We start from the raw sequence: 25267 nt of genomic DNA on the forward strand, positions 1-25267 counted from the left end.
TTAACAGATTTTCTATCCAATTCTTCACAATGGTCCAAATATACATTAGACACTGAAATTTTGTCAGTAACCAACTCACACTCAACTAAAATGGCCACAACTGAATTTATATCATTCTTATACAGATTTAAATATCCATAAAAGACCTTTATATTCAAAGTTACATTACTTGTTAGCCTATTTTCATCTTTATTCCTTGCTGACCTGATCACGCATCTATTTATTCCTCACAACGTTAAATTTATATACCTCTTTCTTCTCAGACCGTTTCTTCAATGTTTTCCACAAATTTAGAACCCATCTATATAATGTTTTTCAGACACATATTCCACCATGGAAATTTAATCCCTTGGGTTTATTAGGAACCAGTGGGACAAAATCATAAATCAAAGTATTCAACATTTGGCATTATAAACATATTTCACACACATAAATATACACAGACGTGTGTGTGTGTGTGTGTGTGTGTGTGTGTGTGTGTGTGTGTGTGTGTGTGTGTGTGTGTGTGTTTATACTAAGCAGCTCATAAAACTCTTTAGTTCAAAACAGGTTAATTTCTTTAAATTTACAAGAACATTAATAAATGCAACTTTTTTGCACCATGATCAACTGTCAAACTATCCATATTTGTCACTTTTTCTTTTTACTAGTCTGTTAAAATTAGACTACTTGTCAGGGTTATTTAATTTGGATCTTTGGAGCCAGATTTGTAAAGGTTACTGTGAGGTACACACTAGGTATACCTCGCAGTAACCTTCTGATATTCAGAGGCAGCGAATTGCAGTGCTTTTGCATGAAAATGTGGAGCACTGTATTGGGCTAGAAGCAAATAAGGAATTCTGAGGGAGAAGCATATGCTAATTGGCCATGTGCTCCCCCTCCTCCTGGGAACTGCCTCTGAGAAGACTGGCTTGGTGATGGAGATTAGCACATTTGCCTTTCACCTAGCAGTAATGAACATGGCCAAAAAGCTATGCTCATACATTGTAAAAAAAATAAGTGCTTAGGAGTTTAGTGTTAAAGTACTGTTAGGAGGTGTGCGAGTGGCTGTATGTATATATGCCTGGGAGACTGCAGTACAGGGTAAGTTAGGTGTGTGTGTGTGTGTGTGTGTGTGTGTGTGTGTGTGTGTGTGTGTCTGGGTGGGTTGGGGTAGCTGTCATGCGTCACACACCCCTACACTAACGAGCTGGACCGACAACATTGAGGGGGGGGCACCACTAACCCCCTGGATAACTCTAAAACAGTGCCCAGGCAGCACTCAGACAGAGCAGGGATCAGGAGATGGTGGTAACACTAATAAGTAGTGTACCTTAAAAAGCATTAAAACAGATTCAAGACATGTACCATCCCAAGTCATACAGAAGATATTAGTCTTCTGTACCACCATTAGATGCCAGGGAAAAAAATTAAAAGCACATAAGTAAACAAATGAAAATAAATTAATAAATGAAGTGCAAAAAGGTAGGGGGGATCTCAACCCTGCAGGTTTGACACACAAAATACCTACTTCAACCCACTGCAGAAAAGAAGATGTTGGTGCTGTAGGGTTTTGTAAATGTATTTTTACACTCTAAAACATTATGCAGTGCCGGTAACATTTTGTGATGTACAAGGGACAGGGCAGAAAATTTAAGCATACCTCTCAGCCTCTTGGAGCAAATGGAGAGTCCCTAGGATAATAGTTTTTGCCCTTGCATACATTCACTGAAGGATATGAAGTGTGAAACTCAACTGGCTAACTGTAATAGTTTGCGAATTACCACAGCATAGGAAAGGAAGAAATCTGGGACATTCAGATAATACTGGGACTAGTATGGATTCACAGGTGTCTGTATGTGGGTACCTGCATGCAGAAGAGTGCTGGAGTGCCTATGCTTACATAATCCAGCTGCCAACTTTGTGCTACTAGTTTGCACTCTACAGTAATTAACTGCAATTCAAAGATATGTGGGTACGTGCATGCAGGAGAGTGTTGAAGTGCCTATGCTTACATAATCCAGCTGCCAACCATGTGCTACTAGTTTGCACTCCACAGTAATTAATTGCAATTCAAAGATATGCAAATTAGTCACTAATGAGGTCTTTCCTCATTGCGGCTCATGTGTCTCAGAATTGCAAATACCCACATCTCGGAAACATGGTCTTTTTAAAGTTGCCCTTAAGAACCATGGTGGGGATCTTTATGAACCCTCAGGTTCATCTTTAAGTATTTGTTGCATTACAGCTTTTCTTCTGAGAAACCAGCTTATGAGCGTTTTTCTGTATCTCTTGGCTACTGCAGTTCTTGTAGTCTTACTTTTTTGTGACAAAACTCCCTGTTAGGACTTCTGGTTGCATACTTTTTTTAGTTAGATGTTATTGTTTTATGCTGATGTCATAATGCAACTAAATCCCTTAAGTTAGGCATCAGCCTATTTAAATTTATGTACCACATATAATGCACATGCCTTTATGCCTGGCATATCAGTGCTGATATGTCCTATGCATTCAGTGCAGACCACTACTCCACAGACCCCCAAAAATATGCTAGCAGGTACTGCTCCTTGGCTTCCAACCCTTTACTGCTGCCTACTATCTTGCTTCCTGCAGCCTTCCTCTCAACGCCAACAAACTTCTGGAGGAAACTAGAGATATTAGCCCTGAAACACCTTCACAGTGGTAGTTTATGGGGTTTAAGTTTCACAATCCTAAAGTCATATCAATTTCATCATGTGGAATGACCACAGGAACTTTATTTAGGCTATGAAACAGACTGAGCTAAATCACTACATAGTTATACTTGTTTGGGGTCCACACCCCCATACACTGGATGTTAACCAAATAGGACCTAAAAAAATTAATGGCAGCTTTATTCTACTTGGTATGACATTTACCTTACAGTGATGTAGTCTTCATTTATATACCTTCTATTAACAGTACCTCTCAAAGATTCTGCATGTATCAGTTGAAGTTATTCTCAGTATAATTTTTGCTGCAAAACATGGGTCATGTCTGAAAAGGGTTCTAGGATCATTTTACCCACCTAGTTAACAAATGGTACATAAATACTCTACAAAAGGTTTGATTAGTCTTGTTGCCTGGCTGCCTTTTTTCTAATATCCTTATTAAAAAATTACTTGAGCCTTAAGCTTAATGTCAAAAAATGAGTCATCATCCCCTTTGGGATCAGTTCCCACTAATTACCACATCGAAGGGAGCCCACTGAATACTGAAGGCATTATAAGAGATCTAGGGACACAAACTGATAACAACCTCTCCTTTGAACACCACATTGCCACTGTGGTCAGAAGTCCTTCTATGTGGTACATCTCATTACTAAGGGTTTTGCATCCAGGAAGAAAGAGGTCATCATCTCTCTCTACTCTTTCCTCATTAGGCCAATCGAGTATAATGCCCCATTTGGCATGTACCTCACTAGACACATGCAACAGCTGGAAAGGCCACAAAAGTACCTCACTAAGAGGATCCTAGGCCTTAAACAGATGTCCTACATGGACAGACTCAAAAAACTCCAGCTATTCTCTGTCTTATACAGTCTACTAAGAGGCAATCTCTGCTTGACTTAGAAAGCCATGTTTAACCTAGCTCTGTCAGAAATGCTACATCTAAAGAAATCCAAATCCCTCCACTCCACATGCTCCAGAGACCTCAACCTCATTACCACAATCAGCAGAACATGCTGGAGGGACAGGTTCATAACCCAGAGACTGCCCATGCTCTGGAATAGACTTCCCATACATGTCAAGCAGAGCACCTCACTGGCCCTCTTCAAGAGAAATCTTGAGTGGATGGGAAATAAAAGTTCACCCCAGGGATCACTGCTGTGGCTCTACTTGATAGAGGCACTGGGAACTAACGATGGGCGGTACGATGCCAGGGCACTTCTATGGGCTAGGGCTGTAAAGGCTCCAAGGCCATTAGCCCAGTACACACCTACGAACTTTTTTTTATAAAGTGACATCTGCACACATACAGTAATAGGAAAAAAAACTAACAATTACTACATTACTCTCATGCAGTACAGATTAATGTTTTCTTTTGAATAATTTTCATTCACTCCATTAAATCAATTGGTCAGTTCCTGTCTTCCCTTAAATTTTATTTTTCCTCCAGACATTTTTATACATGTACTGTTCCCACAAATTCAAATTAGGTTTATGTTATTTGCTCCTTCACTTTTCTAAAGACCATACCTCTAGTTCTATCTCCTTTACAAAATGCAATACTTTAGTTATAGATGGTTTTAGATTTTCATTTTCTATTAACTGCTTTTTTTTGGCAGCTAATAGTAATACACTTCATAAAGTCTTACCATGTCTATGATTCAGATCCTATTTTTCAGATCAAATGACTCATTTCCACAGTTACAATCATTTACTGCTCCCCCTTTTTTGATTTAACCAATCTGTAGGAATTTTTTTTAAATCTGTCCACTCATTATTTTACCCCAAAACACGTTCTCAATTACCTTTCTCTTTACTAGCACACCTCCAGAATTTGCAGCCTACCCAAGGAAAAATTCTATGAAGTCAGCCAGGGGTAGAAGAATACCATTTTTTTCAAGCAGCTTCTGTTACTGCTGTACTCTTTTTTCCCTAAGTATTGGGCACTAATCAAAGCCTCATTGTCATGTGCCAACCTCATACTGTAGTCACAGCATGCAATGGCAGTGCCTGTGGTGGACCCAATTCGTGTCATGGTGACTGCGGGTACTGGTGGATGGTTATGCTTTTTAGACATCAGCTGCAGGAACTTTTCATTAACAAGACTTCTGATCTGTGTGAATAGCTAGAAAGAACCAGAGATCTGAGGATGGATCTCAAGGACTGAGGCTCTGAAAACTACACATAGTTCCATGTGTGAGCTTCCCAGTGCCCTGCATAGCAAGAAAACACTCTTCTTAATTTGAATCCACTTACTCAATATATGATATACAACTAAACAGCCTTCAGTGCAGGTAGAACACATTGTATCCACAATAATACCTGAACAACAAAGTTAAAAGGAATATTGTACATACTCCCCACTGTTAAGTGCAAACAAATATGCAACAAAAATATAGCTAAGCTGTTGTGTACATTTAATCATTAAGAAAATTTCAGTCTGAAAGGTACCTGAGCCTGGAGATAACTGAAAGAATCAGATTCATACAGTATGCAGAATACAAGCATAATTATATTCAAACTTCTAAATGCAGCAACTGTATGGGCAAATCTAAGTTTGCTGACCTCTAGACTAAATTATTTCCTGCTACAGCATATCAAAAGACATATCATGCTAAAAGTCACATTTTGTCTACGTCGCACATCTGAAACCCTCCTTCTAAGAAATAATTTCATCCTACAGTAAAAAGAACATTGCACTCTGACCGTTTCCATTCAATACAGCAACACCTGTGCAATATACACTGCACCAACATGTTTCTCATTTTCTTCAATACCCAGAGCACTAAACTATTACTGCCTCCCTTCAGTGATGGGCCACAGACATCAGAATTACCTGCGTTTGCTGAGCCGCACCACACTGCAATCATTCTCATATCCACCACGTTCATTCAGCATACCAGTGTGGATGATATGTCCAACTGGTACATCGAGACTGTTGGAGCAGAGACGTTGAAGTATTGTCAGTGCCTGATCTCCTGTAGACTGAAAAAAAAAAAAAAAAAAAGGAATACTTTAAAAAAGCCTGTCTTCATCCACTTGCAATTATATTTTATTTTAATTATTTATTTTACTGACATTTGTTGACAGGGAAAGTCCACTGTGTCAGGAACCCATTTTCAGTGGAGGCCTGGGGAGAAAAGCTCCCCAATTAATAGTTACTTGACAAAAAAATTTTTTAAAAGCGGAAATATGCAAAAATTAAAAAAAATATATAAAAGTAGAATACATAGACAATATAAATCATATCAGTATGTATCAGAACTTATATAAACTTAGATATCTAACAGTTGGTATTATAGTACAAAGTTTGAGTTGTTTCTTTTTGGCATTGCATGAAAAAAACATGGCAGTTCTTGCCAAATAGTTACAACGGTAATACAGCTGTGTTGCTGTCAGGGTAAAAGTTATTTTGAACTATGGAACTGGGTTAGAAATAAGTAGTGAAGGTTGTATGTTTGATTTGCATTGGCATCTGAGGTTACATAGGAACTAAGTTTTTAATGCCTCTTTATATGTCTTTATGCAGTCTATTTGGGTAATATGGGAGGGTAAGGAGTTCCATTTTTTAGCAATGCTATGGGAGAACAAGCATTGTCCAGCTCTTTTGTTGGGCTTGGTTACACTTAGTACCAATTTGTTTGGAGGATCTTAGGGTACGTGAAGGGATATAAGTTTGTAGTATTGATGAGAGTGCTGGGCAGGTATTTGGTTTATAAATTAGTTTATGAGCTAGTATTAGTTGGGTAAAGCAGAGACAGTTTGGGAAATCCATCCACTTCAGTTCAGCGATTGCTTGGCAGTGGTGTGAGGTGAATTTAGCTCTTTTATAGTAACAAGACTGAAGTTTATTGTTGAGGGATGAGTGAAGGTTAGTAAAGATGGCATAACCATAAAGTAGAGCAGGGATGAGTAAGGTACTTGCCAGTTTTGTTTTGGTGTTTTTGTCCATGTAAAGTTTATGATGATAAAGTTTGCCAAGTTTAAAGTGTATTTTCTTTATTGCGTCGAGAATGTGTGTTTGAAAGGTGAGTTTATCGTCAATTGTTAATGCCTAGTAGTTTGGCAGATTTCACTATTTCAGTTCCATCTTTAGATAAGATTTTGAAGTCTGTATCTGGTGGTTTTGAAAAGAATAATAGAAATTTTGTTTTTCTGGAGTTTAGTAGCAGTTGTGAATTGTTTAGCCATGAATCAATCTCTGTGAAAGCATTTTGAGTAACTGTGAGGAGGTCAAAGAAATTGTTTGAAGTACAGATTACTGTCGAATCGTCGGCGTATTGGATAATTTTTCCTAGACAGGCTTTGTGGATTAATTAATAAAGATGTTGAAGAGTAATGGTCCCAGAATGGAACCCTGTAGGACTCCTATGTTGTTTGACAGATAATCAGATTGGATGTTACCCCACTTTACAGATTGCTGTCTACTGTTTAGGTAAGATGTAAACCAGTTGAGGGATTTGGGGGCACAGCCAAGTTTTGTTAACTGGATCAGACGTTTAGTATGTGATACTGTGTCAAAAGCCTTGGATAGATCCAACAGGATTACTGAAGTGGGGTGATTTGTATCCAAGGCTTTGTTGACAGATCGGTGAATGAGAGCAGGACTGTAATAGTGCTGTGCTTTGGGGGGAAGGCATGTTGAGTGGGAGACAGAAGGTTATTATCAATGAGGTACTGGAGTAATTGTGTGTGCACACACTTCTCAAGGATTTTGGATAGTGGGGAAAGTATAGAGATGGGGCACTAGTTTGAGAGGTTGTGAGAGTTTCCACCTTTATGTAGTGGAGTAATAGATTTTTTCCATAGATGTGGAATGTATCCTTCTGCAAGAGAGCGGTTTAGAAGAATACTAACTGGATATGCAATTGCATGCAATACCTAAAGCAGATAAAGATCGATCAGAACAGCTTCAAAGGATGCCAACATTGATTGATATGGATCAATGTGGTTTTGTGGAAGGAAGCCAAACATTTGACAACATTAACAGAACAGTGATGTTCCAGAGGAAGCAGAATGTAAGAAAATACCTCTGTTGTTGGTGGGTCTCGGTGCAGAGAAAGAATTTAAAAGAGTAAGTTGGGATTTTATGAACAGAGCAATGGAAGCATTTGCATTCCCTAATAAGATTATAAGGTTGATTAGGAGAATATATAAGGAACTAGAGATGAAAATAAAAGTGGGTAAGGTCCTCTCTGATAATCTCTGCTTGATCAGAGGAACCAGCCAAGGGTGTCCTCTCTCCCCTTCTTTATTTGCATGATATTTAGAACCACCGACAAAGAAAATAAGGGACTCAGAAATTCAAGGATATAATTGGTATGGTAGTCAAGTAAAGCTGGCTCTGTTTGCAGATAACATTATTTTATACCTGACAAAACCAGAAAGGGACATTACACTGCTGTGGAACATATTGAGACAGTTTCAAACTTTTTTGGGATATAAAATTAATGAAGCTAAAACAAAAGCAAGAGAGGTAAATTATATACCCACAAACGAACTGGTTCAGCAATATCCATACTTATGGTGATATGATAAAATCAAGTATTTAGGAATATGGATTAAAAATGATACCAGTGTGATAGCTAAGGATATGGGGGAAGAGACTAAACAAAAGTTAATACAAAACGGAGAAAATGGAAGCTCTGTTATATGGATATCTACAGTAAGATGCAGCCAGTTAAAATGTTTTTAGCCCCTTTACTCTTGTACACAGGTCAGGCATATTTTTATCAACCAGAGGATAAATTGTGGATAGCAGTTAATAAAAAACTGAAGGATTTTATCTGGGAGGGGAAGACTGCAAAAGTCAAATGGGATAAGCTTATTCTTCCAACAGAACAAGGCGGATTTGGATTTCCCGAGTTGATGAGGCACTTCAGAGAAACGTAGTTAAGGCTCCTATATATAGCACAAGCAGAAAACTAAATTAAAAGTATAAAGAGATGATGATGAAGGGGGAGGGCTCAAGTAATAGGGAGAGACTGGGATTTTGGATGCAGACCTTTAAGGAGAACAGCGATAATCACACAGATTATTATATTCATAAAGTAGTAGAAGGTCTTTTAAGAACTAAGCCAAAATGGGAATGGAGAAAGAAGATTCTACCAATAGGGATGACTGCAATTAGGGATGCAGAAAACAGGCAAGACGTGACGGGAATATATTGGAGAAAACTGGCAAAGGAACCAATGTATTGGGAGCAAATAACTAGAGAGGGAAAGTTAATAGAAGACGCCAAGAACTTATTTGAACTGCAGGTTAGAGATTGCCTTCCATATCAACGATTGATATCAGAGTATAGGCAAAGAGAAAGAAATGCGGGGGGGGGGGCTAAATGAAAGACCAGGACCTGTAGACCTTTTAGTAGAATCTAGAACAGAAGTTGCTGTTAAGAAAGGAATAATTAGTAGGGCATATAATTGCATGCTAATTATAAGAATTAATCAGAGGAGGTTAGGAAGGCTTGGGAAAGGAGACTGTATAAGCAATTCACAAAGAAACAATGGGAAGATACATGTATGTCTCCCAAATATGCAACAAAATCTAAATCTAAAAGATTTAGTTTCTTTGCCTGGAAGTGTTTACAAGGGTATTTTATATACCTTGAGCAGACTCCAAATTTTCCTCAGGTAGACAGCAAATGTTAGAGATGTGATGGAGAAGAAAGAGGTAACTGGGAACATATTTTCTGGGATTGTAATGAGTTGGTAGACTTTAAAGATTCCCTGCAGACTGCTTTGTCGGAGATGCTGGGTGAGATAATTAAATTAGATTAAGTAGGAAAATTATTTTTTTGAGCTACGATAAAGAATCAGAATTGCCTAGACATAGTAAGGCCTTGCTGAGTCTAATTAGGATGGCCGACAAAAAAGCAATTACTAGAAAATGGAAATCAAAGTCTAAACCAACTGTATTAGACACAGATAAAACAACTGGAACTGGGATCTTTATAAAAGAGTAGGAGCAAATTACATAGGAAAAAATGGGAAATGTGGGATCAATACATACAGAGGAGAAATTAAGTTTAAAAGAAGGCAAAATCTGAATGACCTATGTAATGGTTGACTGACAATGACTAGATATATTAAAAGTGATGTATAATGTTTGCAGCTACAGTTGTGTTGGCACGGTTTGTAATGTATAATGTTTGCAACTGAGACTGTGTCACTATGGTTTATTTTCATTTATACACATGTAAGATTGCCTATATCATACATAATTTAATAAAGATGTTTCTTGTAAAAAAATTCCATTCCACTATCTCCTTCTGCTTTCTTACGTTCTGATATCAATCATCAATCTCTGGCAGGGAAGGCAGTCTCTATTCCACAGTTCAAACATTTTCTTGGCCTCTTCTCACTCTATTAACTTTCCTTCTCTAGTAATTTGCTCCAAATACCTTGATTCATTTGCCAGTTTTCTCCAGTAAATTGCAGAGTCTTATTGCCAGCTTTCTGTACCCCTACTTCCAGTCATCCCTATTGGCATAATCTCCTTTTCCCATTCTCATGTTGGCTTAGTTCTTTGAATACTTTATGAATACAGTAATCTATATGGTTATTATTCTCCTTAGATCTACATCCAAATCCCACTCACTTTCTCTATTACTTGAAATCTCCCCTGTTTTATCATCCCTTTCCATTCTGAATTGTAACCTTCTGCTTGTGTTATGTATATCAGCCTTAACCATGTAGCTCAAAAATGTCCCTTCAAATCAAGTTATCCTAAACACCTTGGTCAACTGGAAGAATCAGTTTACTCCACTTAACTCTCATTCTCTTCCCCTCCCAGATAAATTCCTTCAACTCATTAATTACTGTCCAAAACTAATGCTCTGGTTGCTAAAATATGCCTGACCCATACATGAAACCAAAGGGACTAAAATAATTTTCACTGTTTGTATCTTACTCCCAATATCCATAAACAAGAGCTTCCAGTGCGTTAGTTTTTGTATTACCTTTTGTTTAGTCTTTTCCCACATATCCTTATCTGCCATAACAGATGCTTTTTTAATCCATATTCTTAAATACTTCATCTTATGCCCCTATAAATATGGGTACTGCTGAACCAGTTCATGTGTGGATACATAATACACAGCTAACACCTTTGTTTTATCTTTATTAACTTTATATCCTGAAAATACTTGAAACTGTCTCAATATGTTCCACAACACTGAGATGTCTTTTACTGGATTTATAGGGTACAAGATAATATCATCTGCAAATAAAGCTAACTTTTTTCGATTACCATACCAATTACATCCTTGCATTTCTGAGTCCCTTATTTTTATTATTTTTTTCTTTTATATTTTTTGCCAATGGCTCTACATATAACACAAATAAAAGGCAAAAAGAACACCTCTCCCTGGCTTCTCTTTACAAACACAACTTATCAGAGAGGAACTCACATTAATTCTTGCCTCCAGTTTTTCATACATACTCCTAATAAACCTTATTACTGTATCAAGGAATGTAAATGCTTCCCTTGCTCCTCTCGTAAAATCTCATCTAACTCTGTCAAATGCTTTCTCTGCATCAAGATCCACTAACAAGAGCAGTAGTTTCTTAAATTCTGCTTCTGTCTGAAACACCATTGTTCTATTAATGTGGTCAAATGCTTTCCTCCCCTTCACAAAAAACACACTGATCCATATTTATCAATTTTGGCAATGCCTTTGCCATTTTTTTTTACCTAAGACTTTAAAATCACAATTTAAAACTGAAATATGTCTACATGAAGCAGGTTCTGGGGAGTCTTTACTGTCTTAAGGTGTTACAGCCACCACAACTTTCTTCCAAGATGACAGTGCTTCTCCTCCTTTTAAAATATTGTTAAATAAAATCTTCTAGATCTTTGTTACTTTCTTTTCTTCTAACTTTGTAATACCCCAAATGCACACAGTCCTGAGCTCCAAGTGAAACACCAACAAACAGCCACACACATTTATTAAAGAATCATAAATCAATTTACACCTGGTACAAGTGAATGAGACTCGGAAGATGGGTGTGCAAGTCAGCTAGCAGGTCATTTTTACATTTGAGATATTACGCACACTGGAACAAAACAAGGTGCATCCTGTTTCAACAACAATGAAACTTCTGCTTCTCAAGGTCCACCATTAATGCTATGCATTTTGAGAAGGTGGTGTTGGTGCCAATTAGAGATATTTGTGGTGCAGACGCATCTTTGAATTTACACACTAGTTCTTCACTTCCTGCAGGTGCATTTAATAGTTCTACACTTAATACAGCTTCTGGCCCAACAAGACACATTCATTTTAGTGGACATATGACTGAGGTTGAACTTAGACCAGAGCTTTAATTTTCCACTTGGTTAAATAAAACCATTACCTTGTCTTGTGTTTTTGCATGGACAAAACAAAATACTCATCCTTTGACACTATGATTCAAACCTATGAAAAGAAACTATGAAAGTTGCGTAGTCTCCCATCTTGATGATGCGTACTTAGTGGAATGCTTAAGGCTGTGAGCAGTACCATAGGGGCTTTGATGTTATAAGTTCTCTAATGGAGTAGATTTTGATTAATTATTTTATGCTGAATTGTGTGAAATGTTTGATCAACATGGTTTTGACCTGATGAAAACGTTGATGAACTATGACAAGAATATTAAGGACATTTCAATGGAGGTGAACAGTTTAAATGACAAAATACAGAATTAATTGTTCGCAAGAAAACATACACAATATGTTAATGTTTTACACAAATGATATGCAGTGTGATATTAAAAGGAGAAAAAAACAAAGATTAATAGGGACCACAATTAATACAGCAATAAGACTACCTATCCAAAGCCAAGACCTCACAAAAGCAAAGTGGGATCAGGTGGTAAATTGTACACTAGATTCGGGGAAAACAGTCCAATCTAATCCTGAAAGACAAGATGCTTTATATTACAGCTGCAATAACAATAAGACTTTTAGTCATATGACCTCTAATGAAAAGAAGTTTGATTACAATGACCCTTTAGAGTTTTCACCTCTACGGAGGTTGCAAAGAATAGCAAATTACAAGATGGGTACATTACATCAGAAAGCACAAAATACATCAGCAATAGGATTATTTTCATCAGAGTCAGTATCAAAGAAAAACTGAAAGAGGAACAGGAAAAAACAAAAGAAATTATTGTATAAATCTAATAAAAGACCTCAGAATAGTCTTTCTAATTTGATAACACAACAAGATGGAAAACTGGAGACACATAAACGGTTCAATATATTCAATTACAGTCATTTAATTATCACTAGCAATTTTTTTTCTACATTTGAAAAAGGTTTTTCATTTGTGCCAACTAGACTGGTGGACATAGCTGATTCTATATTAGTACTAAAAATGTTCACCAGGAAGACTTAATTTGTTGGCACGTTATAAAAATCATAATTTTTTTAGTCAGGATACTGGCAATGTATTTAACAGTATCTTTAAACCAATTTTCACCCTTTAGTACATTATTTTGAAAAAGCATGTATGAAAGATCTTTACAAACTTCACCAGAAACATTAAATTACATCTCATCACAATTTAACATTTGATGAGAATGAGTTATTGGAAAGGTTAAAATAATGATATGACCTTTAGAATCATGAAAGTCGATAAACAGGGTGGAATAGTCATTTTTGACACCACTGGCAATCTGAGTGCCATGTTCCATATTCTACAGGATGAAACTACATATTCTCTAGTTTCTAGAAAAAAAAAAAAAAAATATATATATATATATATATATATACACACACACATAAACACACACACATACATACACACAGATATATTGACAGAGCTTTCAGAAAAATATATTTGCATTTGGAAGAGATTAGAATACCTGAAAGCAAAAGGAATGACAACCACAGGAACCAAGCCAAAGATATTTAAAGAAGCGCTTTTTGTTCAGTTAACAACATGAACTTCTTCAGATAAAATCAGTTAGTACATCACAATTTAAATATCCTTCCATCCAAATCACATGGTACATTACAAAACAAGCAAAAGCCCTCCCCTTTCCCACAAATGCTTTCAAAAATAATATGTTCACATATTTAAAAACACAAACCCTAGCTATGAAAGCTTTTCCATTTCAATAAACAATAAATAGAAAAATAGTCATTATGACCTGGGTGGGTATACGGATTTAAGTGCATTTCCATAAAAGTTAAAATGTATCCAATTTTAAAATACAGGGACCATTTCTTACATCCGAAACAACCTGATCTATCACACAGAACTTAAAGAAATTGTGATGGTTAAGAGAAATGTGTCTAGCCAATGCATTTTCAAGTTTACCCCTATTAATACTATAAAGATGTTCATAAACACTTTCCTTGAACTTCCATTCTGTCTTCCTGACATAATAAGCAGCATATCTCTGGCATTTAGCTAAACAGACAACCATCTTAGAATTACAATTAAATCTCCTAGTAGAGTTAAACGTCATATTATTTATATTAAAAGTCTTTTCTATCGTCATATACTTACAATAGGCACATACTTCACATTTAAACATGCCAGGATGTTGTGGTTTAATTGCAACCTTATTTAAGATTCATGCCTCTCTTGAAGATAAACTTTGGATGTTCTCCCACCCTTTCTCTAATACTCGCATTCTCAGTAAGGGGACACCAATTTTTATAAATAATTTGCTTCAAATCCCAAGAGTCAGAGCTAAAGGGTGTAATGAGTCAAAGTAAAATTGTTCACAATACTCCTCTCCTCCAAACAAGCAGGTGCTTCCGAAGTGATCTTAAAATTTTGGTTACTCGGGATTGGTTTATAATAAGTGAGAGTTTCTTAAAAGAAGTTTTGGCAAACATTCTGGTGTTTTGTGACAAATTAGCTATCTGGGATTATCTGGCTTTCTGGTTGTTTTTATCAATTTGTATTTGGACTGTGGTATTGCTGTTGGTTTATAATAAGCCCTATTTCTTTTAAAGTTAACGTCTCTTATTAATCCTTCCAATAAAGAACCTGGGTAACCAGGTCTGTGGGACATCTCCCTTAAATTGCTACACTCTAAAACAAACTTGTCGTCTAAAGACTCCATCCTCAACGCTCAAACAAGCTGGCCTTTAACTACTGAACGCTTCTGATGGTATGGATGGGCACTTGAAAAATGTACAAAAGAATTACAGTACGTACTCTTTCCAAAAGAGAGAGGACTAAGCTGGAACAAATGTTCTTTGAAAGGGGATACTCCTGCTGGTTTAGTTAAGGGCATCAGTGATGAAATTCAGAACTAAGAAAAAGAAAATTTAAACTCCTACAGGGCACTGGACTCACTAAAGAAGATGTGGTCTACCTAGACAATGTAAAGAGTCAGGCTGGTAAAAGTAGTTTCAATAGGATTTTTTTTTTAAATATAGTAGTAATAATAGAAAAATGAAATAAAATATTACAGAAACCAACTGGAAGACTTTTCTGGCCAATTATGATGTTTTGTAAAGTGTGGGTGATAGACACATTTGTGTATAACATGGGGGTAACATTAAACATGTTCTAGAAAACAAAAGTAGACCAGACAACACAATCTTGAATAGGGGGACCCAGAAATGTGGAAGTTGTTCACAATGTTGGTTCATTTTAACCGAAATGGAGGTTAAAATGCAAAAAGTTTTTAATAAAGTAGTCCCCTTGAAAGAAGGTAATTGTAATAGGAAGTTCTAGTATACATAGCTATGTGTCCTTCCTGCCCCAGTTTCTATACAGGGAAAATGGAAAGAGTAATTTGGAAAACAATTTATAAGCACTGTTATATCTCCAGAGCAAATGCAAATAACGCACTATATCAGCATAGTTTTGACTGTAAAAATTTTTGCAAGTTTTTGTTTAGCATTTTGGAAATAGCGAGCCCGTTCCCCCGAGGTGGTGTTTGGGAAAAGAAGCTTGAGTACAAAGAGCTAATATGGCAGATAAGACTGGATGCCAATAACCCTTCAGGAGGGTAAATAAACAAATACCTATGATTCCTGTTTTGAAACTGAGAGCTGCTAAATTATAGACTTGCTACAACAATTACATAAGTTCATACTTTTTTTTAGGTTTTTACATATTTAATAATTTAATTACTAACATTCAGTGATTCATACGTTTTTAGATATGCAGATATATATTTAATTGAGATCATGGATTGAATGTTTTGGATGACTGCAAATGCAACCATTTTTTGTTATATTTACAAATTTTTAAGAAAGATGATTGATTGGAAATCTGCTGGAAATATAAAACAGCAAGCAGCTTCTACCGAAGAGCCATGGTAGTTCCCTTGCGACTTAGTCCCTCTAAGCTCCCAGAGTAAGGAAAGACTACCATAGCCTGCTGGAAATATAAAACAGCAAGCAGCTTCTACCAAAGAGCCAAGGTGGTCACACAATATTGTACTTCAATTTGTGGAAGCTGCTGTCTGGGGTCTAAGGTACCTTTAGTTCATCCCCCCCGAACAAGGCTTCTCCCAACCCTGTTCACCGAAATACATCCCAGCCTAACAACATTTGGAATAGCTATTAGAACTCCCCACTTTTGTTTAAGCTGTAGCAAAATACTGCAGAAAATTGCAGCATAAACAGATTATCTCCCAAAGACTCACTCTAACCTACTGGATTTAACAATCCCAAAATATTTTAAGTCAAATACTTGCATTTCAGTTAATATTCTTACCTATCTGGGCTAAAGCTGATTGGTATAATCTGAGGATTGCTTTAGCTCCACCAAGGACTGTAATATTCTTACAAACCCACCCCCAAACAGATAAGCGAGGTTTCAAGTACACCTACTGAAAACCTGCCATTTTCAAACATCCGGAGTACCTAGACCCTGTCGGCAGCATCCTCATCTAGCTGGTATGTCTAAATCTACTGTTTTTTCCTATTTTTACTTTTTCTAAAGTGGTTTTGTAGAAATATTAGACAGCTTTAATTTAAAAACGCCCTTTAAACAGCAGCAGGGTTGTCCTGTAAAGGTAAGCAGCTAGACACACTTTGTTTCTTGTTAAATGGTCGTTTTGTTGTTTAAAGTGAAGTAATTAACTCTAATGTTGAGTGAAATGCTATAGTCTGTTTTGTTGCTTAAAGCATAGTAATCAACTCTAGATGCTGAGTTTTGTTGCTTAAAGTGTAGAATTCAACTCTAAATGCTGAGTTAAATGCCACAGTCTGTGTTAAACAATAGTGGCTGTTGAAAGCGCTAGTTGCTGTACGCCTTTGACTGCTTACGATCTGTTTTTGGTCAAAACTAGCTGTTGTAAAGTAAAGAAAGTGTATGCATGTTCTTATTGTATTTCTGCTGTTAATTTACATGTTGGACCCAAGCAGTTAGGTAATTTAATTAACTAATGAATTTAAAGATTTAGAATCTCCAAGGCTGAACTGTACCATCAATATAGAACAGTTAGTATTGTGTACAACTTTTTACACAAACAAACCTGTTTTTAGGTTTAAGTATTAGCAGCTAGAAGCAGTATATTTAACTGCAGCTTGCAGCTTGAGGAACCTCTAGGGGACCGTAACAACTATTGTAAACTGAAAAATGCATATCATTAGCTCTAACTTCTAAATGTGTCTAAACTCCTTCCCTAACTCCCACCTGGTTTTACTCTATCTTTTCTAGGTAGTCCCCTTGCGACTTAGTCCCTCTAAGCTCCCAGAGTACGGAAAGACTACCATACCGTGCTGGAAATATAAAACAGCAAGCAGCTTCTACCGAAGAGCCAAGGTGGTCACACAATATTGTACTTTAATTTGTGGAAGCTGCTGTCTGGGGTCTAAGGTACCTTTAGTTCATCCCTCCCAAACACGGCTTCTCCCAACCCTGTTCATCGAAATACATCCCAGCCTAACAACATTTGGAATAGCTATTAGAACTCCCCACTTTTGTTTAAGCTGTATCAAAATACTGCAGAAAATTGCAGCATAAACAGATTATCTCCCAAAGACTCAATCTAACCTACTGAATTTAACAATCCCAAAATATTTTAAGTCAAATACTTGCATTTCAGTTAATATTCTTACCTAGCCGGGCTAAAGGATTGCTTTAGCCCCACTCCATTCGCCCTCGCTATGCTCGGGCTCTCTCCGCTCCTCTCCCTGCCCCCAAATCTTACCCACCCCCACTACATCTACATTTATAGCCACTTAGCCATGCCCACACCTCTTCGCTCCTATCACCTTCTTACTAAACTAACTAACTCCCCTTATCACATCCCTCATCCTCCGTTGCAGTTACACTCTTTAGCTCCCAACTGCCTCCCTCTCTCGTCCTCTACAAAAACCCATTTCACACTATTAAATGATAGTGCACTTCCAGATTCATAGCTCCCTACCTCTTTAGACATGTGGTACTCCATTCTATTACCCACCCTACTAGCCCCATACCTCTTAACCTTATATGAAGCCCAACCTCTCCTAGGATTCCATGCATCAAAGGCTCATACCAACACCCCAGAAACTAAACATACTAACTTTTATCACATCAGTAGTACTAGGTCATTTCTAACATCATGCTCTTATTCTCTATACACTAACACCAGTAAAATCAGCCCTAGACTCAAACACTACTATAAAATTGAGGATAAATTCCTGAAATTTATCCCTAAGCTAAGACTTAGTCTATTACTTGATGGGGATATACACCCTAACCCTGGCCCTACCAACACTAGTAAATACTCTCCCTCTACCAGCAACTTAAGCCTGAACCCTACAATCTCCCAACCACCCAACTTTCTCCTAACCTGTCATCTCAACATCAGAAGAGTCAATACCAAATTGCATGAACTTCATGCACTCCTTGCTGTTCTCTCCCCTGATATTCTGTCTCTCTCAGAGACCTGGTTAAAACCCACCACTACTGATAATGAAATACTTCTCCCTGGGTATAACATAAGAGATGGGACCGGGCTTCCAGTATAGGGGGTGGGGTAGCGGTACTCTACAAATCTGAAATGACTGTAACTACAGATGTTATACAACCACCTCAGATAAATAATTCAGAAATCCTAGCCACCAAACTGAAGCTTAACAACAGTAAATGCATCTATATAATTTGTATGTACATTCCCCCAGGTAACAATATAGCCACGCTAGAAGACACACTTCACTGAATATCTAGTCACTACCCTCAAGAAACCTTACTTCTCGGTGACTTTAACATAGATCGGAGCACATGTCCCTCAGAATCTCCTACCACCCATATTAACTTGCATTAATTCAAGCAAGTTATTAACATCCCAACTAGAACAGGCAAACCTAACCAGAAAGAAAGTATACTTGATTGGGTACTCATTAATAGTCACCCGAACCTGTATACATTTGGTACCCTCCCTGATGGTCTAAGTGATCACCACCTCACATATATAATCAAACACAAAGCAGGCAAACCCAATCAACCCTTACTAAGACATATCAGAAATAAAAAAAACTTGGCCAAATTTCAACAAGAACTAAATTCTTGTAATTGATCTATACTAAAACACCTCCCCTTAGAAGAAGCAGTATTGTACTTTAACAAAAAATTTCTTGAGATCCTTGACTTTCATGCACCCATCCGCTCTAAGAAAACTAAGGCAAAAGCTGCACCTTGGCTCTCAAAAGAGACCAGGCTCAAAATTAAACTCAGAAATAAAGCTTGGGTTTTATGGTGAACTACTAAACTCCCTCATGATTAAATTAAATACAGGCAACTTAGGAATGAAACTAAAAAACAAATATTACTTGACAAAAAACAATACTACAGCAAACTACAAACTTCTAACCAAGATAACCCTCAAAAGTTCTGGGCAGGGCTAAACAATCTAATACACCCTGGAAAAACTACTACCCCTGTCCCAGCTGCCCTCACTGATAAACCCTCAGAAGCAGTTTCTGACAGTTTTAATCGTTTCTTTACTGAGACAATCCAAGCCCTAGCCAGCAAACTGTCTCTCAGCCCCCACAGCCTAGATAGTTCCACCCCTAAAAATCTACCATTATTTTGCTTTCAACTAATTGTTACATCACTTATCCGCACCTTAATCAGAAAACTAAAACCCACCACACTCTCAGCTGACCAACTTCCAGAAGAATACCTACAAAAATCAGCTGATGCCATTGCCTATCCAGTCTCATTACTTATCAATCGCGCCTTAAAAGAAGCAAAAATTCCATATATCTGGAAGTTATCCTATGTTATTCCTCTCCATAAAGGGGGTAGTTCTACTGAACTCTCCAACTACAGGCCTATAGTCATACTCTCTCCTCTAGCAAAGATAATGGAAAAATGTATTCAAAAACAGTTCATACACCACATAATAAACAACCATCTCTTGACAGATACCCAGCATGGCTTCAGACCTCACCACAGTACTACCACAGCCCTATTAATCTTCTCTAACATCATAAACTTTCATCGTAACAATAACCATATCTCTTCAGCTCTATTCTTGGATCTGTCCATAGCTTTTGATATGGTGGATCACAAACTATTAATCCACACCCTACAGTCACTCTGTCTAGATCCAAAATCACTTCAATGGTTTGATTCCTACCTAAGTGGTAGACAACAGGCTGTACTTTGGCAGACCAAACTCTCCACCCTATTACCTAACACCCTGGGAGTTCCACAAGGCTCTATATTAGGCCCACTGTTATTCTCCATCTTCATCAATAATTGGCACACTGTCATACCTAAAGTCAACTGTATCCAATATTCAGATGACTCTACACTAATTTGCTCAGCTACATCCCCTACAGAGTTACAGCTAACTACCCAGACTACCTTTAACATGATAGAAAACTGGCTCTCTAATCGCCGCCTGATATTAAATCCCAAAAAGACTAAAATGCTAATATTCCTACCAACACAAAGGTCCTGCACCATAAACATCACAATTAAATCTAAGGATGGCACAGTCATCTCACCTGACCTATCTACTAAACTTCTAGGTGTCACTATTGACAACGACTTAAAGTTTTACCTACATGTTAACCAACTGATCAAAACCATTAATAAAAAACTAGGATCACTGTATAGAATAAAAAGCTTTCTGACTCCCCCAGCCAAGGTAGCCATTGCTCGATCTCACCTTCTCTCTACTCTCCTGTACGCATCCCCTCTTCTTCTTAATAATAGTAAGACAACCCTAAACAAGATCACTACCTGTTATAATCACATTGCCAGATTTGCCACTGGGATCCCTTTCAGGACACATCACTGCATCAACCTAACTCAGCTTGGTTGGCTCGAACTACCTAGTCTATTGCTATATAACCAACTGATCATGGCCCACAAAATTATATATAACTCTGAAAACACCCCTGCACTCAAAAACCTAGTCAACCTGTAGAACAACCCAAGACCATTGCGTTCTTCTAACAGAGTCCTCATCCAGACATACAAAACTAATAACCTAGCCGGTGACTCTCTCCTTTCTAACTCTGTAGGCAGATCTTGGAACTTTTTACCTCCTGAGATTACCTCACTTTCTTCACTAAGTCATTTCAAAGCCAAGCTCAAACTATACCTGGGGTCAAAATGGACCTGATATTGTATCAAGCCTGGCTAATCCTCTCTCCACATAATGTACAATCCGCAAATGTCACCTTTTAGTAACTACAACTTTCACATTCACTTACTTCTGATCTCATCAAATGAATTTTAATGACACTATTAGAAAAGACAACTTTTTGACTCTATGCAACAAAAAAAAAAGTGTGGCTCAATGTTCTTTTGTAACTTTTTTTTTCATGCTACCCAAAGTTTTGTGTTATAAAATGATACTTTGTTTTGTTATTGTTAGGAGCTTTTCCCCCCGGGCCTCCCCTGAAAATGGACATATATCCAGTCGGACTATCCCGGTTAACAAATGTAAAATAAAATAAAATAAAATAAATAAATAAAATAATATTTGGTTTGATAAGGGAGTCTTTCTTTTGTTGGGAGACAGCCTTTAAGAACATCATGTTGTGGAAGTCATATTATTTAAAAATGGAAAATAACGTTATGTATTCATTTCTAAATTAATCCCAGTTGTGTATTGGGATGAAAGCTCTTAACTGAATTGATTTATGATTCTTTAATAAATTTGTGTGGCTATTTGCTTGGGTTTCATTTGGAGCTCAAGACTGTGCGGATTTGCTGGATTTCAAAGTCTGGTTTGCGCACATGCTTTTCTTATGGTTCCCTCCTAACTTTTCAAACTTCCACAGGAATACAATCTGTTCCTGAAGATTTCCTTCATATGCAGACTTTCTGATTCCCACTGAACATTTGTAAATGGAAAAAAAAAAACAAAACAAGCTAATATCTTTATAGATGTAAGAAACATGTCATTTTTGGTTTTCCATCATTTTGTCTTGTACTTCAAGCCTACTTGCTTACAAAAACCATTTGTTTACAGCTTAAGCTAAGGGACATTCACCATTTTAAAAATAAGAGAAAACATCTTAATTCTACATATAAATCACTGCACTTTTACACCCCATCACAGCAGCCCAAGATCACAGCACATGAACATTAAACTTGCTTTTGTTCAGTCTTTCTTCTCTTGTTATACTATAAGCTTATATTGCTTGCAACTAAAAAGTACATCTTTAACATATACAACATTCACTGAAGAGACTCCTTCCACATGTAAAATACTCTTGATTACACCATGCAAAACTGCTTTACTATCCCTGGGATTCATTAACGCCTACGCTGTGTCATCAGACAACACAAGCATAACTCTCACAATCTTCCTAATTTTACTTTTCCTACTGTCTGTCTTGCAGACTTTAAATGCCAAGGGGAATTCATACAGGTTACCATAAAGTGCAGACTACATATACAGTGAATACAAAAAGTGTATACACCCCTGTTAAAATGCCAGATTTTTGTGATATAAAAAAATGAGACCACAATAAATCATTTCAAAACTTCTCCCACTTTTAATGTGACCTATAGCCTGTACAATTCAATTGGAAAACAAACAAATCTGTTAGGGGAAAAATATAAAAAAATAAAAAATGTACAATAAGCCGGTTGCATAAGTGTGCACACCCTTAAACTAATACTTTGTTGACGCACCTTTTGATTTAATTACAGCATTCAGTCTTCTTGGGTACACACCTAGCCATCAATTAAAGAGACCCTGATTAACCCTAAATAAAGTTCAGTTGTCCTAGTAGGATTTTCCTGACATTTACTCAGTTGCCTGCTACAGCAAAAGCCATGGTTCACAGAGAGCTTACAAAGCATCAAAGGGATCTCATTGTTGAAAGGTATCAGTCAGGAAAAGGGTACAAAAAAATTTATAACCAGAAAATAAGGCACTGGAGTGTTCACCAGGTAGCAAACCAACTTTAATGAACACACAAAAAACAACAAAACGCCTTAAACTGGACCACAGCGTTTTCATCAGCAACTTCATCAGATGAGCATACCAACAAAAATGAGTCCTTTATATATAGTCCTTAATAGGTCCATTAAGTAACCAAGCCACAATTAAAGACATAATAACAAACTAAAATGTTTAAAAGGTGTCATAGGAAACAATGCATGCAGATCCTGTCTTAATAGAAGTACCATTCAGTTCAAATGTAAAAATAATAAATAAATACTTTAGCTAGATATGGGATGTAAATTCACATAAAATACATTTAAAAACATTAAAAAACCATTTAAAACTTTCATATAAAAAATACTGATAAAAGCAAACAATAGTTGTTGTTGTTTGTCTTTCGGCTTTTCCCGGTTAGGGGTCGCCACAGCGGAACTCCGGTCCGCTAATGACTGGCAGTAGGTTTTTACGGTGCCAAGTTGGCAGCTCGACGCCCAACATTCAATGAAGGCACGCCCATTCACGCCTGTCTTTCGGAACGCCACTCGGCCGCGGGGAGAACATGCAGACTCCACACAGAAGGCACTCCCCGCACTTCAGCCAAGATAGTAAATCTGTAAAAGCCTGCTGTGTAGAGATCTTAATGAAACAGTGACATCTACTGACCAAAAGTTTTCGAGCAATAATAAAAATCAAAGTTTAGAAGCTCTTAAATTTAAGACTAGTTTCAAAGAAGCCATGTCATTTAAACCAGGGTGTTTGTTTTTGTTTGTTTCTAACACCAACTGCCAGTACAACTCTCTGTACTCCAAGCGTGTCTCCCAGGGACCACCTCTGGGATCAATTGGTAGTACCTCAATCACAAAAAAATAAAAATCTCTTCCTGAACAATCTAAGGTGTGTTTATATAAAGCATTGTTTAAGTTCATCTTTTTTATATTATACCTGTGCTCATACATTCTGGATTTTACATTTTCTTTCAGTTTTGCCAATGTAAAATGCCTCACAGTTCCCACATAAGGCTAAATAAATCAAACAATTTGTATTACAGTTGGCAAAACCTAAGGTTTTAATAGATCTATTTCTGGCTTTCAAAAAGTATGTATCCCCTGTTTTAACATAGGGGCATTGGGTACAGCTCCCACACTTGTATGTACACCTTTTACTACTGGGATTATAATTACCAGCCTTGCTAGGCCCATTCTCCAGAATGTTTTCAATAGTGTGCCCTTTTCTATATACACATTTAAGTGGTCTATTAAAAATATATTGAAGTCAGAAGTACTAGCAAACCTACTCCATTCATCCTTTATAATACTTCTGACCACTCTAGTTTCCCCATCATAGGTTAGTACCAAAGCACTGTTGTACACATTCTCTACATTAGCCTTTGTTGAATGGGTACTGCTCAGATCCACAATGTCATTGCCAAAAAAGGGGGCACACTAGTTTTCCTAGCTGCAGACACTTCTTCAAGCACTCATAATAATGATTCTGGGTAACCCCCCCCTCTGAACAAACAACTCAAAACATTTTTTTTTCATTTAAAAAATCATTATCATCAGATGTCATTCTACTGATGCGCACACAATGGCCTTTTACCACCCCTTTCTTCTGGTGGCACGGGTGTGCATTAGTATAACACAAATATGAATTTGAAAATGTCATTTTTCTATACACCCTGGTTTTAAAACTACCATTAATTTTAATGCAGACATCCAGGTATCTCATTTCATCTTAATCCATTACATATGTAAATCTTAAAAATACAGTAGAATTTGATAAATATCTAAAAAAATTCCAAGAACCTGTCCACTGTCTCTCTCCAAAACAAACAAATATCATCCAAAAACCGACCATAAAAGCTCCAATACTTATTAAAATCACTATTAAAAACTTATTTTCCCAATAAGATAATATGATGTTAGCATAAGTTGGGGCTCAGTGGATCCTCATAGCTACACCTCTTAGCTGTTTAAAAAAATTCACCCTCAAAAAAAATAAAATTGTTCTTTAAAATCACATCCATCAATATTAGACGCACTCAAAAGTCAATATAAGTAATGTCCTTACTGTCAAATAAAACTTCTTCCAACCATTCTAAACCCATATCATGAGGGATAGAAGAAAACAAATCAACCACATCCACAGACATAAAAAGCAAACTATCTGAATAAAGGCCAGAATTTAGTTTCTTCAACAAGTCCCAAGAATCTTTTAACACATTTTCACCCCCCATAGCTATTTTTTTCAGTTTTGAATCCACATATTTTGCTAAAGGGGCAGTTACTGAGCCTACTG

The 25267-nt window shown here is 37.0% G+C and overlaps 1 protein-coding gene across 1 annotated transcript in view; it reads right to left on the reverse strand.

Annotated features, from left to right (window-relative positions):
• Positions 1 to 25267, reverse strand: part of PDPR (pyruvate dehydrogenase phosphatase regulatory subunit) — a 908636-nt gene that overhangs the window by 261104 nt on the left and 622265 nt on the right. Inside the window, exon 13 of the mRNA XM_044081332.1 lies at positions 5503 to 5651. Within this exon, the coding sequence (XP_043937267.1) occupies positions 5503 to 5651 (149 nt within the window). The remainder of the gene's footprint in view (positions 1 to 5502; positions 5652 to 25267) is intronic.

This window comes from Protopterus annectens, chromosome 8.part0 (genome assembly GCF_019279795.1).
Source record: "Protopterus annectens isolate FY-2018-M chromosome 8.part0, PAN1.0, whole genome shotgun sequence".
Lineage (NCBI taxonomy): Eukaryota > Metazoa > Chordata > Ceratodontiformes > Protopteridae > Protopterus > Protopterus annectens.